This window comes from Aphis gossypii, chromosome 3, assembly GCF_020184175.1.
Source record: "Aphis gossypii isolate Hap1 chromosome 3, ASM2018417v2, whole genome shotgun sequence".
Lineage (NCBI taxonomy): Eukaryota > Metazoa > Arthropoda > Insecta > Hemiptera > Aphididae > Aphis > Aphis gossypii.
In genome coordinates, this window is record NC_065532.1 from 53498314 (window position 1) to 53516221 (window position 17908).

General features: G+C 26.0%; 1 protein-coding gene across 1 annotated transcript; it reads right to left on the bottom strand.

The window, feature by feature from the left end:
* Positions 1-2200: 2200 nt before the first annotated feature.
* LOC114126158 (mannose-binding protein C-like) lies at positions 2201-17552 on the bottom strand. Its single transcript, XM_050203960.1, has 5 exons — positions 17077-17552; positions 9815-10072; positions 3326-3438; positions 3137-3245; positions 2201-3011 (listed from the first exon to the last, which is right to left on the bottom strand). The coding sequence occupies exons 1-5, from the start codon at positions 17198-17200 to the stop codon at positions 2770-2772; spliced, it is 846 nt and encodes a 281-aa protein (XP_050059917.1). The 5' UTR covers positions 17201-17552; the 3' UTR covers positions 2201-2769.
* Between the last annotated feature and the right edge of the window lie 356 nt (positions 17553-17908).

The following is a 17908-nucleotide window of genomic DNA, read 5'->3' on the forward strand; positions in this document are numbered from 1 at the left end:
TATATAATAAATTATGGCACTATAAATACCAGGATAATACATTTTGTACTCCACTTTCATTGTAGTAAATAACGCCTGGAGTGCTGAGATTGTGACATTAGGTTTTTTTTTATAACTATTTAATTAATTATGTATAACGAGAGTTAGTATTTTCTTTGTGTTACAAACACACATTATTTAGAATCTGCGTTTAGTAGAATTAATTTTGTTTGATTAAAGATTAATATATTAAAGTAAATTGACCTTTTATTTAACTCTTAAGATAAGAGTACGATTTATAGGCGATTTGATATTTTAACTTTAAACTGAGATAAAAGTTATAATAATTTATAAGTTATAACTAGTTATGTAAATGCTTACAATTTAATAATTTAAATACCAATACCTATCTAACCTATGGAGTACCATAAAGATATTTAAATGGGATATGAGGAATCGTAATATTATTTTTTTTATGCAAATACAGTATGTGGATAATGCTTGAGCTTAACATTTTAAAAACCACATGGTAATATTTTTACTCTGCTTAGTGGTGAAATTTAAATTTTTTTAAAGATAAATAAAAATATGTTACCTACTAATTAACAACGGGTGCTATACAAAAATTTTTTTAATAAATAATTTACACATTTTTTACGTGCCTGAAATGCCGGTAAATAGAAACATTTAGGTACCTAGTTAATCCCTTCCTAGCTGCAGCATCAGACGACAATTTGTCTTTAAAGGCCAACATCCAATTTTTCCAATCAATAACTCGTTCGTATCCTAGTTCCCTACGTTTCCACTTTTACTTAGCTCCACTTTGACGTTTTAGACACCATCCCTAAATGAGTATCTTTCATTTGCAGATGTTATTACAGTGTATGAATCATTTTATTCTATTTTTTCTCGAGGCAAAATATAAAAACTAACATTAATTTCCTATTAACTTTTAGCATATAGGTATTCCAATTGTAAAATATCATTTACTGATTGAATATTCTCAATTTATAATAGAAATGTAAATACCTAAAGTTACTTTAAAAAAGGTTCTCATGTAAAAATCTTTGATGTCCGATTGCCGATTGCGAATTTCACTACATTCCATTTGACAATTGGCATGGTGATGACTGATGAGTGATGAATGTAGTATGTACTCCGTTATTGTAAGTTATTTTATCATGATCTACATCAAAAATCAATTACAATAATTTTATAGACATTAATGTCAATAAAATGATATTCAGTACAGGCGCGGATCCAAGATGGTAGTACAAGGGACGAGATTAAAATAAAATAAAGTAAGGTATCTATCACATTATAATAGAGCCAAAAATGCAGGTACCGTGGGTGCTACTACCTATAATACGAACGTACCATGTCGCACAGTTAATATTGTTTATAGTAACTTTGTATACAAACTGTAACTTTTATTACATATGGTTTGAATCATTAAAATTTATTCAGTTGCTTTACAATAATCACCTTTATTTTTAACAACTCCATTTGAGTAAAAATAGCTCTGGTTTGTTCTATATTACACATTATTTGTTTATAAAAGTTTAAAGTTATGGTCTTGTATTATTGTTAGTATAGTGTTAGTACCTACTACCTAATAATATTCGAACTTCGAATTAAAAAATGAAATTTTAACACATATTAATTAGCCATTAGGGTATTATATCAATCTAAGGATTACAATGACGTTCATACATTCTTAGTAAAGTTAAGTATAGGTACCTGAGGGTACCGTAGTTACTAGTTATCAACATAATTGTACAGATATAAGAAAATGTAGATGTGTAGACGTATAGTAAACAATTAGGAATTAGAAATTATAACATTAAAACCTAGAGAGAGAATATTAGGTTACAGCACTGGATAAAATTTCATTTCGAATGCGTTTTTAAATGACAATAAACAATGTAATAATATATTTATTTACATTTTGTTCAGCGACCAATGTTATATTCGATTAAAAAAAATATAAGTACGACTTGTTAATAACTTATAAGTTTACTAATCATATGTCTGTATAGGTATTAATAATTTGTATGCTATAATAGCCTATACATGTTTTATTTATTTTTATGAAACATTTTACAAAGATAATACTTTATAATAAATTTTTATTATTTTTCGATTTATTTATGGCTATTTTATTTTAGGAAATATTATATTTAATATGTTTGTATACTGTATGAATTAATATACAAGAAAATGACCATAAGACTGGTAAAAACTATTAATAAAAATGTAATATTACAAATGTCAAATTACAATTTTATGAATCAATGTAGAGTTGACTGCAAAGTTGTGTTTCTAATGCCATCGACGTGACATCGCGGTGTAACTGCCGAAATCGCGGGGGGCGTTGAAAGTGTTAAAAATTAATTAAATAACAACTAAAAATAATTAAAACATTTTTTCTATTATATAAACATACATCCAAAAAATTTTGGAGTGTTTTTTATATTACCTTTTAACATTTTATCTAGTTTGATGTTACTATATAAACGTAAATCTAATTATATTTATATTTTAAAGGTTTTTTCTTAATATTTACTTAACTGATAACTTACCTTTTACAATAATACATATATTTTAATCAGTTTAGAAACTATTTTTTTTTTATTTAAATAATTAAATCTAAATTTATTGAGAGATTTATCTAATACAATTATTTACAAATTAAATCTAATGTGATACAAATATAAATTATAGTAATGCTCAATATTTTTATAGTACAATTAATTCAATTATTCTTAATGATTTTTTTCCTATAATTCTTCACATTTCACATACAAAAAAAGTTTCAAACGAACATGGTGAATCGTTCCATTTTAGACCTTTGCCGTCTCGATTCCATAACTCTAAACAATGTTCCTCTTCGCCATTTTCATATTTAAAATTGTTCGGTTCCCCGGCATTCCAGTTAGTAAATCCAATCGGCCGGCCATTGGCTAACCAAAAGAATGATCCTTCTTCTGCTTGATCCGTACCAGAAGTCCAAAAGTGTTCATGACCTAAGCCTAAACAATTTGAAATTTTAGTTATATTTTTTTATAATTATAATTTATCACACTACACTCTATACGACAGCTATACATAGTAGGTAAATTTTTGACGACTGTTAATTCATCAAGAGTGTTCTTACCATTGTCTTTAATGTATTTTTCCAATTTGTCATTCTCTTCTTGGCTACTTATGCTAGCCAAATGCATTCCATGATATCTACAGTATTGAGCGGCTTTGTACCAGTTAGCCTAAATTAACAAAAATAGGTAATATATTCGTTTGTAATTCAAATTGATTTTTTTTTATTCACTTGCTTCCAAATAATTACCTTAAAAAATATTCCCAGGTATAATTTTTTGTCTCCCGATCGTAAAAGTGGCAATGACCACTTATTTATGACAGAAGCGCTATCTTCGACACAATTATTGTTGCTGCATTCACCTATAACATATAAAATCACATAGAATTGTTAATTGATTCATATTTAACCGATTTTTCAAAGTAAAAACAATGTATCTATATTCTATACAGTATACAGGATGATCCATTAAACATTTTCACCTCTATTATTTTCTTCAATAATACATTTTTTCAATTCTGATTTTCGGTATGTTTATGTATCTGTATTTACTTAATCGAAATATTTTTTATAATTTAAATTTTATACCATTTTAAGACTTAAGTCTAATAATAGTTAATTCTGTGTTGCAGCGTTACAAACTTTTTTTTTTCAAATGAGAACCCATTTTTTTACTGTTGTTTAAGTAACTAGATGATTTTTTTGTTTGAAAATGATGGTGTATTAAATATATAAATCAAATTTTTAATGGGTTAAAGGTAGTTAAGTTATAAATTTACATAATAAGGGAAAAGTTCTTAAAATAGTTATACAAAATTATAAATTAGATGTAAAATTGAATCTTGCATTTGTTAAACTTGGTAAAATTTTATGATCTATAAAATGTCGATTAACTAACAATAACCACTATAATTTTTAAATTATTTTAGCAACTATGTTTATATAATGGATGATGGACCTCTTATACTTAGTAGTTACACAGAATTAAAAACTCGAAAATAAACTTTTTTAATTTAATTTTAAACACATAAAAATTTTAAAAAAAATCATATAGGTACTTGATAACTTAAAGAGAACGAAAAGCATTCTTATTTGAAAAAAAAATTAGGTGGTATTACAACAAAATATTCCTATAATAGTTTAAAGATATTTAAATTTGTAGGTTGTCACAACCTACACTGGTTGTCATTGGTTAGGTTAATCTAGTTTATCGAAGTTTTAGGCTTTTGTTACTATAATAATTATTATTTTATTTTCATTTAACAATTTGCTATTGGTTAGGTTAGTTCTTCGATACGCGAAGTATCTAGTTCTAATTTTTTAATAAATCAAATGATGAAACCAATAATATATTTCAGCATTTTAGTCAAATGTTATTTCAAGCGCTTCACTGAAATATCCTTTTTAGTTTTTATTAAAATAATTATTAGTTAAAACCAAACTTAGGTAAACAGTGTAAAACAAAGTTAACATAAATATATTATAATGTACCTATTGTTCAAACCTTAATGTTATGATTAGATACATAATTATTTTTATATATTTTAATAGGTATTTAAAATAAGTATAATTAAATTGTGACGGTATTTCTGCTGTTAGGTATTATAAACTATTGTGTTTATGTTCAGTGAACTTAACAGTTATCATATGAAACATTTGTTGTTCATACTTATTAGTATCAATTGTATATTTTAAATTATACCTACCTATAGGTACTTAGCCACTTAGGTCGACATGATGAGTAGTTTGAAGAATTCCTGTTTACGTATGTTGTATAATGCAAATTTTAAGAGATAAAACGTAAATTTTTTTTAAAGTGGCGAAAGGGTCAAAACTTCACTCAAATTGTTTCCATCTTTAAGATGTGTGTTGACTGATATAATGCATTATAATATCTCCTTGGCCACTCACTTTAATACTAGTTTTTTGTTGCTGAATATCGATGTTTATACTGTTTAATGAAATGTATGTATAATTTATGTATGGATAAGTATATCAAGTATTAAAATTATTAAACAGTTATATGAGAACAAAAAAAAAAATATTAAAATACCATCCATTTGTTCAGTGTCATATTATATTCTCGTATACTCTTTATTGTTTATTAAAACCATACGATCTACATTTTATATTTCTGCATTATATACTTTAACCGTAAGGTTTATTTTGATTTCAGGTTCAGACCCCCGAGGTACAGTAACTCGTTGCACTCCAATATAGGTTCAAGGTTCAAAAGTAACCTTCTAAAATGGTTTTAAAAATAATATATCCATATAGGTATGTTTAGATACTATACATTCTGATGTACGTTGGACATAAGTACTTATCTATACTTTATATTATATCGATTTTTGAATGATTTATATTGCATATAAATAAATAATATTAGGTTAAACGTTTGATTATGTATAGACGTGTATTAAACGCATTGCCGCATTAGTTAAGATAATAAACTATTTACGATATAATATGACGTGTATAATATGTTTCATATAAATTTAATTTTAAAATGGTGCGTAGAAAAAAATTTAAAAAAAAGTTTGTTTTAGATTTTTTATTTTTTGCATCCGAGGTCAGCAACTTGAAAAACATATTACACCAAATTACAAATAACTAGTTTTAAAAATGTATTATTCACGAAATGTAATAGCAATTTATAAAAACTTATAATACTCTTTTGATGTAATCAGATGAGTGATCACATTAGACGTTGGCCAACGAATCACGGGTATACAATTCTTAGAAACAAAACAAACACGTCAATCATGTATAGGTACTTAAATATTATTAAAAATGTTTGACATTTTTGCAATAATAATAATTATAAATATTTTTAATATATTCATTATGTTACCTTCGAGGGTATTTTAAAAATACATATATTTGACTATTTTAGTACCCATTTGTCGGTATAAAGAACTATTATGATGAAAATTACTGACGCGAAACGAATTATACATATTAATATATTGTAATAGTTGGTTTCCGCGTACACATAATTTTATAATAATGTGTATAGGAATATAAGTTATTGTTTCAAACGATACGCATATACATAAAAAAAAAATAAATATATTTTTAAGCATTTACGTGAGATATTTTCTTCGCATTATTAGATTGTCGGTACAGATATTTATAAAAAATTATATATATAAAATTTATAATTGAATAATATTTGTAGTGTAAATGACTTATGTACCTAACAAAAATATGTGTTTGGAAAATGTAAATTATTAACGAAACTAACATTTTTTTTATTATTATATATTATTAATTATATTAATTAATAATTAATGATTTGTGCTAAAAAATATTTTTTTAATATTGATTAGTTGATAATAATTGCATTTATTAGTTCATCCTGTAAGCATATCAGGACTATTAGGGTATTGCACGATGGTTGCTATTTAAAAATTACGGAATCAATATAACTAGACTTTAAGTATTTCATACCATTATATTTTGTGTATAGTATACGGTGAAGTCATATGATAAAATAAAGAAGGTGGTTAATCTGAATATTTATACTAAAATAGTATAAACACCAATGATGTCGGTACATACAAAGACTTATTTACGAAGAGGGGTGAATTCTCATTGATTTCTTTTTGTAACGTTTGTATGTGCCAATTATCAAAAAATATAATGTGATACTGATACATAATATTATATGATCTTGCAGATAATGAGGTTATTGAAAACTTTGCCTTAAAAAAAGAAAATCATATTTTATATTATAATTTATAATTTTAAAATATACATTATATACATAATATAATTGTACTATAATTTATTAATTTGTGTTATTATTATATAAAATGGGCTGTAAAAAACGAAGTTATACAACCCTCTCACCCACACGAGAAAATTAAATACGTACCCGTGTATATAAATAATATATTTATGTAAAACGTACCGTATTACGTAGTATATTATATTAAAGTTCAGTGACATGACCGATGAAATAATGAGTAAATATATTCAATATTTAATTATTATTTTTACTGTAGGAACTCCGAACTGCGAGTATTGATTAAAACGGTTTAAATTGTGAATAATAACTGTAGTCTGTAGCAGTGATTTACTAACTATATAGGTTTTTCAATTATCAACAATGATTGTGGAAAAAAAAATGATTATTATGATTAGGTTATATTATTCGTGAATTCATATACATAGTTAGAATAACGCGTTTGATAGATAGGTACTTAAAATGACAAAAAACAATTTTATCACACAATACAATAATGATATAGACAGGCATCTATACTAAGCTACTATTATAGTAATATTACTTACTATTTAATGTACTATATATTACGTGAAAGGTACCTACATTCTTCTAGTATCAGTCTACATTATCTGTATAATAATATATTTTTTTTTTTTATGAAATCAGAAATGATTATCTTATGAAGCACACCTGTATGTCCTATACCTAAATTATGTAATAATAGATATTAAAATATAAATTGTAAGACGTGAGAATTACTATCAAGGATTGTTGATACCTATTATTTTTATAACAAATATAGGCGATGCATAAAGCTACTTTGTGAGTTTATTACTAGTAGAGTAGTATTTCGGCGGTATATACGTTACAAAATACCAAACAATAGATGAGATCCACTTAGAAAATAACGAAATTTATAATGGCATTAGGAACATTACCTTTATTTTTTTTAATGTTCAATATCATTTGAAACGCAAAACTGATACCATCTAATAAGATTTAAAGTATTATTGTTTGGCAATAAAAATAATTATAACGTATGATTGTTAAAATATTATAACATTGTGTATATTATAACTATAATACGAATATGATGTATTACGTAGGTATGTATTGCAATTTTTCGTCCATTGTGTTGTTTGAATAATATATTGAATTCAAAAAATAAAGTAGCTGATACGTATATCAAATATCGATATATTTTTGTGAATTCTATAGTAAGGTTAATAATTATACATTTCACGTTTTTTTTTTTTTTTTAATGAACTTCAATTTTAAACTTCATCACTTAATACCTTGTATCTATCTGTAGACTATAATTATAATATAAATTGGTATTAAAGTCGGTAATTAATTATAAATATCTATCTCTCTACATATATGTATGTATATATCCCATAAATATTTTAATAAATTGGTCAAGGATTTGATTTGGTCAAACTCTAAATATGTTTTTCATGACCTGACCTCCGCTTGGATCACGAATTATAACTCGCATACTTTGTCGTTCACTGTCCTCGCCCCATAAATATTTACTACAACAAATTTCCGCATGAAGTATTCTATTCGTATTACAACATTTAGCTAATAAGTTTTCTCATCCATAATAAAAGTAGTGAAGATTGATAAAAAAAAAAAAAACAGTTTATAGTAGATGTACACGGTCTGTTAGATACTAATATACTATATCATATATACATATTACATACACATAATAGATTTCGTATTCTCAACCCCTAGGTTATATTTCGTTCACTGTTTACACTATATAAAGTATTATAATAAATTTACTATAGAGCGAACGTGGTTTAAATCGATTTTTGATGTAGCTTTTGAAACACGTAAACGATGTCAAATAATAATAATATAATGCCGGCAAAATAGAATGTTTACTGTTGTAAGTCTTAGCTGTTTAGTCTCATAGATGTTATGTTATTGTGGTATTACAGGTATACCTCTATTACCCAATGATAGATGTTGCTATATATTTTTTGAAGGTATACTTATATTAAACTTTCGAGTGTGTGACCTTAGGTGTTTATATTTTAACTGATGCTCATTGAGTATTAAGAGGAGGAGGAAGATGCCGATAGCCATAAATAAGTGACATTTTTTTCTAAAATTATTTTTTTTTAATATCTTTTTGATATTCAATTGTTTTAAATGTATTTCAAATGTTATTTTTGAAAAACGCGCGAATGTGTAATTAACACATGTACGCACTGAACCGCCGAAATGTAGCAGCTTACAGATATCTACACGTTTTTACACACAAAACAACAGTAAGAAAAATAATAAGTAGGTTACGAACATTATTAAAATAAATATTGTATTTTTTGTTTTTACATACTTTTTACGAAATTATCACAAAATAATATAATAAATAATAATACGATGCTAACTTAAGTAGATTTAATGTTATAACACCTACAGGTATGCCAATATAGAGTATACCCCTCAATTACTTACTATACCTAAAGGTTCCTACTGGCATTTATTAAATAGATATACATCTCGATATAAATATAATTGTTTCACTAAAACTAGGAAATTAGCATCCCGCATTCTAAAACAAAGAAAATCACACAACAGTACACTTATCATAATATATAGGCATATAGAATTGTCTTGATCTTGAATAATTCGCTTTCATATTATATTTTCATATTTTATCCGAAAATATTTGTAGTCCTCTAAATAATGAAACGATAGTAGACACAAAATATAAATTATACACTATACACGCTATAGTTGTTGCAACAGTACGGGTTCTGAGTGCTCTGACTATTTCGAAAAGCTTATATTATATAGCTACTCTACTTATTCTCTCGCCCTTGTGTTGATATACTAATCCGTTTATCAGCTTACTATGAACAGGCCCTAATTTCGGGGATAAAGCGTTTGATTCACAGTGTGATTATAATTTAATATTATTGTTTCAGGATAGGTATTATATATTATTATATAAATACACTATACGCAATTTTCGTCGTCTGAATTCTAACCTTGATAATATCGCGCGTCTTCGATGGAATCGTCATCGTCATCGGGACGTCCGTCGTAAAGATTTTCGGCGACATTTCTCTGAATACCGTTATTATTTAAACCGACGACACCGGCCGTCAAATCGTTTCCACCGGTCGGCAATAGCAACTGTGGCTGAACGATTTGTTGAGCACTCCCGCCCGCCCTGATCAGACGCTTTTGCAGGTACTGCGCCAGTATTTGCTGCGTAATGCTATTCTGCCTGACTATATCACCACCTACACACAACAAACAGATAAGAATTTCAAGAGTGGATAACACATTTTGATTCGTATCGGTATTAGAGCACGTCGGTGCAATAATTATTAAAACAATAACAATAATAATAAATATAATAAACATAATAAATAATAACGATACCTACACGATAATTTATAATGCGCATATATATGTACATTATATACTAGCTTATGATGGAATGTTATGTAAGTTATCAAATTGTATGTATGTATTGCACGCGATTTTACGATAAAACGGAGTTAAGTAGGCGTGGGAAATGTATTGAATAGAATGTACTTAGCGACCTACTGTACCTATACTGGGTTATTCGATTCAATATTATATTCAATTTTTGATTTTTGGTACTTTTAAGTATGATTAAGTGGACGCCGAATGTTTTATAGGCGTCTTACTTACATACGTACAAAACGGCTAATTTGGGTTCGTTAAAACTGATTTTGTATTGATAGCTCTAGTATTGTATTTAAATCATAATTAAATGTAAAATATTAAAATTTTGAAATGTTCATAGCTCACTTCATATTCAAATTTAATAAATATCAATAAAAGCTTACGGAAGTACCCTAAATAGTATTTTTACATTTAAATTTTATAATTCTATCAACACAATATTGATTCTACTGAACAAAAATGAGCTGTGTTGTACTTTGTTAAGACGAAAACAATACAAGCACCTATTATGACGTAATAACGTTCTCTTGAAAACCATATTTACAAATTATGAATATTCAAACATTTTATGGTGTTACCGTTATATAGAGTTTCCGATTCTAACTTTTTATAAAATAGATATACTTAGTGAATCAATCATAAAATTGAAAAGATCATAAAATGCTAATAAATATTGATTAGATACAATAATAATTTATAAGCCATCACGGGCCCGAATACTTTATAAGCCTATACCTATATATTATTATATTAAACTACAATTATCTTTATTAAATACCTACATTTTTTTTAGAAACCACTCGTTTGAATTTAGATTAAACAATAAGGATACATTATAGAGTTAAAAAAATATCTTTTAAACAATTTATAGTAAAAAAAGAATGTTCTCGTTTGAAAAAATAAGTTAAAACTGGTCGTTTTGCATGATTAATAATTCCAAAAATTAGAATTTGAATAAATATTTAAATCAAGATTAATATGGGGGTGAACACGATTGGTGAATCATTTCAATATATTATACATATAATAACATGTAGGCGGTTGAGTTATAATATGTTCGTATGCGCATTATGTTACGAGAATGGAGATAGGTATGTATGTGAGATGTATTGAATAAGACGTACTTAACCACTATTGTATGGGTATATAATAATAATAAATAGTGCCTACGCGACGTTTAAAGAAAAATTCGTTACGCCAACGAAATATTCATACAATGTGTAAAATTTATATATATAAAGTAAGTATTTTCTGATTATATAGATCGTTAATAGGTATTATAGTACCTATATATTTATATAATACGTACCTATCAGCTATATGGTATTATGTGAACGAATATTAGAGATAGTACTGGATATAATTACTATTTACTGCTTGGCTGTTATGATCACAAAAAATAGTAGATAGACCTGATACGGATATAAAGCTATTAAATCATGATATTATACATATTATAATGTTTATATTCATCATTTGTTGAAAGCCTGTATAATTTTAAAAACTACGATAAAATCTTTTGGGTTATCGATACAACAAAACTTTTTTTCCGATACGTATCATCTTGAAATTCTTAAATGTTTTTTGTATTAAAACTTTTTTTTCTATCATCCGCACTGTCGAAGATATATTTATCACGGTTTTCAGTGAAATCATAAATCTATACTAATTTTTAGTAAATACCAAACAAATTGCATAAAATACATTGGTAGGTATACTACCTATCTACCAACCTTACTTGGTGTAACTTACCTAAATATTATTAGTCCACACACACACACACACCTACCTGTAACTTGCAATGCGTTTTAAACCAAATTCTTATTTTGTGACAGATGTATACTACAACTTAATACAGTAATTATAACCGGCTATATAATTTACATATTTTTAAAATAATAGTAACAAACATCTTGAATAATTAAAAAGTTTTCCATTTTCTTTCGTCGATTTTTGATCATCAATCAATAAAAACTTATGATTTACATCCAAAAACTAATTTTTTGAATAGAAATGTATTATTTTATAGAAATTCATTTGATAATTTTATTATAATTAATAAATATAGTAGGTACCTATATACAACATGAGATGACTATTTTCATGCTTGTAATCATTACATTGTAATGTAGTAATGTATGTTATTATGTATACATTATTACATAGGAAAGTACTTAATATTAATTGTCACAATAAAAAATTTAAATATAAAAATATACAAGAATCGTAGTTTTTTCAATATGTTATAATATTTTTACAAGTTAGTTTTTAACATTTAAGGTAAAATGTATTCAAACTATTGAATTTAAAATTTATAATATTAAACATTATCTAACATGTAAACCGGTTAAATACTAATTAATCTGTTTACGGCTTATCATAATGTATTAAAGTTGTTAATTGTTATTTTATTATACCTATACCTTATAATTATAAGCCGACTTTAATTTAATACCTCTATAGGTACTCCATTATCATTGTTATAGTATTGTTAAAATATACTAAATCAAGAGTATAAATATTGACTATTATATAAAATATTTAAATATGAACATAGATTATAGTAATATTTCATACTTGTAATATCTGTACGAAAATAGAGATAAAATTATACTGTTGTTACTAATTTAATGTGTGTATAAATACATTGTGAAACAATATAATAATACCTACTGTTACTTCATTCAATAGGAGAGGAGACATAAATGTTGAGAAAAAGGAAGATGTAAATGATTGATGCATGACCTTAAGATACACCTAATAATAATGATTAATGCAGTACATTATTAGTACCTATAATTTTTTATTTTGAATTTAATTGAGTTTCTATGCATAACTCACTGAAAATATTTTTATTTTAAACAACTTATAAGTTAGGCAATAATATAATATACCACAAAATGAAACGTTTATTTTTAAATTTACTTACAGGGGAAATGTCAAATTCACTAACATTAATAATTATAAGATTATAGGTAGATACTAATGTTTAATTCGTTAATTTTTAATAACTGTCATTTATGTTTGAACGTGCATGAATATTCTTTTTTATCACGTTATATTACTCAAGTTAAGTCAAATATACATTTCTTCTTTATAATTGCATAACTAACAAAATTTATTATATGTTCATTGTATATGCAATTTTATATTGATATATAGGTACATCATTAATATTATACAATGTAATACATGTTTATTTATAAAATCTTTAGCTATATAAGTATAATATTTTGTACATCCCATATAAAATTATAAACTAAATACACACTTTAAAATTAAACAACATAAAATATATACACTCGAAACTTTTTGACTCCGTTGAAATTAATATTTATTACTTAGAATGATACACATCTGTCAGTTCGATTGTCACCATCAACACGAGCGTACTCAAATATAGATTTATTAACAGTTATCTTCTGATATAATTACCTACAGTAAAGTATTATTTAAAATAAATTAATAATTATTTTAGATTTATAAATCAAACGTGTTTTTTATTGATACAGATCTCTTGTACAAGTATTTATACCCCCGGCTACAGAAAACTTATCTACATGGAATAGAAATCCTTTTCTGGATACCTATCTAATATCATATTAAGATTCCTCACTTATTACATAATTATGACTTCGTCACATAGGTATACCTATATATTATAACTATTTTATACCTATATGTGTATACTGTATAAGTACCTTTAAAAAAACAACTATAGTAGTTTTAACAAAGTAACGGATAATGGAATTTGTACGATGATAATATAATTAACTTTTTCTTTTATCAATTCAATATTGTACCTAATACCAATTCAAATTAAAATAAAAAATTTAAAAAACACCTTAAAATAGAAAATTACTATGAAATTATTGAATTTAAATTTATAATTTTGGCTTATAATCTATGGAATATTTCATTTTCTCGTCTTGTGTATGCAAACTATACGCCCATATAATTTTATACCTATAAGCATTGTTCACAAAAGTACCTATTATAAATTATAATATTACATTACATTATAATATGATACTTTCTCTACTACTGTATGCTAACATTATAAAAATGTGTAAAAAAAAGGACTTGTAGGACCCGAATTATTTGTTCATACTTATGTGTATACATGTATATAAACAAAAAATAAATAATAATCTTATGTAACGTTATTGAGTTTAAGAAGTAGCTATTAAATTATATTACGGAGATTAGTATATGATAGATGTGAAAAAAAAATCATTATCAAATAATGGACAATATAATGGTGTAATATTCATGGGCATTTATTTTTTAATCTGATAACATTTTATGTTTGTTATTTTAAAACAATATTTCAAGATATATATACCGTGATAATGAGATTGGAGACAAAATTATAGGTTCGTGTAATGTTAAATATCCACTTTCTCTCGACGAGTTGAGACCTACCTATATTTAACGGAGACATATTAGTACACAAGGAAGTTCTTCTTTGATACCGGTTGAATGTCATATTATACAATAGCCAGTCGAGCGGCAAAGCACACACATATAAGTGTTATAACTTTCAGTAGTGGTAAGATACAGTTGGATATATATATATATAATATTATTACTGGTCACGACCTTCAAACCCATGTACGTTTTACGTTTATTGAATCGTATACACAATAAATTATTATTGGTAGATGTCTACCAATGAAGCTGTATGTATTATCGTAAAAAAAAATACACGCCTTTGTTATAAACTTAGATTTACTATTACTCTTCCTCTTTTATAATTGGCGCTCATATTAAAATATTAATTGTTTCGGTGTTTAAAATAAATGTTTGCAGTTAAAATCGGCGTACTATATAATTACGCACATTAGTCGGTGAAAAAAGTGTTACACACTTATTGTATAGCACATGATAATAGCATGCTAAAACTGTTTCGCTTTAATACATTTGTACAACGACGACCATAAATTATACAGTAAGATCTGAAGGTATTTTCATTATTATCATAAACAATCCTATGAGTTGCGACTTGCGACGTATTATTATAAACATGAAATATCATATTTCTTACTACCTATACTATTATTCGTAAAAAGCTCACAAGACTTCGTTACAGAATATTATGTTTTATTTTCAGTTATTTCATGATTTCATAATTATACTACGTACCTAGCATATATGCTATTGCTATATAAAACAACTTTAATATTTAAAGGTGATAATCTAATTCAGAATAATAAAAATTAGAAATACCTATTAATATAAGACGGAAAATACGAAGAATTCTGGATATAATACTAAATGTATATTAATAATATATTCATTATTATAAGTAATTTTCAAATAACAATATTATAATATAGGTAGATGACCGACTAAAATTTGTAAAATATGTATTAAAAACTAAAAATGAATACTATAATTTTTTCATTATTTTGTTATAAGCATAACGATAAAAAATAACTAAGAACACATATTAAAATCTACTCTTATTAGAATAATTTAAGGACACGTTAATTTAAAAACTGATCCGCAAATAATTTCATTACACTATCGTCTAAACGTTTTTAATCCATCACGTCTATTAAGACTAACTATAAATTAATGTATTATGTAATCGTTATTATTTAATTGGAAAAAATCCGGACTTGAAATATCTGACTTGTTTAGTTGTGCACTAGTATGTTGTACTAAATCTAAATTTAAAAAAAGAAACTCGTTATTTTCTCCATACTAATTTTCACACAAATGTGCACATTCATACATTGTTATTTGTTTAGATAAACTATAACTGAAACATTTTTCCTTTCTATGATATATTTTAATAAAATTTTGTCAAGGATCTATACCAAGAGACAGAATAACTAGATAATAGTTTCTATTATAGGTTAAATGTACTTGTTTTTCACTCCCTATTTAATTTTTAATGGATACTCCACATTCTTTATCCTTGAGCCGTTAAAGATTTTACTTGATAATTCTAAAAAGTAATAATAAAAATAAAAGACTCATTACTTTAATATCAACTTAACTACGGCTATTACACAATGATATTATGTAAACTACGTACCTAAGTATCTCCATTATTTACAATTGGATTATCGAATTGCATGCGTATAGTATAAAAATATAAGTGTACTACATACTTTATTTAATATTGTTATTGTAATACTAATAAGTGTAAGTAACAAAATGTATTGATTGAGATAATAACTCAACAGATTAGTTATTGCCTATTAAGCATTTTAAATAAGAGTATCGACTAGAATATTTTATAATGAAAGTCAATTCGAAAAAAATTCTTGTGTACGAGAGAAAGCTAAATAAGATAAACGGATTTTTACTAGAGTTATCATACCACCACTAAGGACATAAGTGTTAGTCATTAAGTATATACTTATTTATACTAATTTCTAATTGGTAAAACAATAGTATGGTTTTTATATTTGTTTTTATTTCGAATTTGAAACATTTATATAATACCTATTTAAATAGACATGAGCTTAATATAAGAATGAATAATTATGAATTGATATATTTAAATAATATAAATTAGAGAATAACGGAATAAAATTTTATTTTTATTATACCAATGTATATCTACATATTACTTATACGGTAAACATGATTTTTAGAAATGTTTGTAGATTGTAATTTATTTCTTATTACACTTTATGAATACTGTTGTGAATTTAAAATGCGATAGCTATAAAGTGAAGATTGTTATATTTAAATTCTTAAAAATTAAAAATATTCAATTTTCTTATAAAATATTTATGTAAATTATTTCATATGACACGCATAATATTATGTATTATCTAAAGTTTAAATTTACCTTGTGGTTCGTTTATCTTATGGCCAGTTCTAGGGACGACTGTCTGACTTCGAACAGCGAAAAAACACATGAACAACGTCAGGAACAAAATTACACTTCTAGCAGTATTCGTCCACGAATTCATATTTGTACGATTTGAACCACTATTATGCGTTGTATTTACTTTAATTTTGAATAATTCAATATTGCTTAGTACTGGAAAGAAAACCAAAACTAAAGATAAAATTAAAAAAAAAATAACGCGGTAGATGGTGTTTAGAACAATCGCACCACGGCCACGGTGGTAGCAGGTTAGGTACGGTATAGGTGCTGGTAATATCTGGATAGTTCATCCATTTCGTGCACGATTATCGTTCGTTATACTGTGGACAGTCGTGTGAGGAGGACTTTAGAAGGAGAAATTTATTCCTCGGCCGCCGCAGTCGACGAGTGGGCAACGCGATGCTGCAAATAAGACCACTTTCGATCTCCGTCGCGCGGCGATACGCATGCATAAGCGGTTGGCGTTAAAAACCGGTATGCAGAGTAGAGCTATGCACACACACTCCATACTTAAACACACACACATATGAACTTACACACACAAACACACATATACACCGTACTTGATGGTTGCCGCGGATATCAAATATAGGAGGTACGGTTGTAGTAATAACACTATACCTATATACTTAAAACAGAGGAGTAGACCGGACAGACGGTAATAAATATATTAATATATGTATATTATATTATATATGGTCTCATCTCATTGCACACAATAAACATGTATTATTACCGCATTATTCTGTACATAAGTTTTTTCAGGTTTAAAATTCTATATAATGCGCAA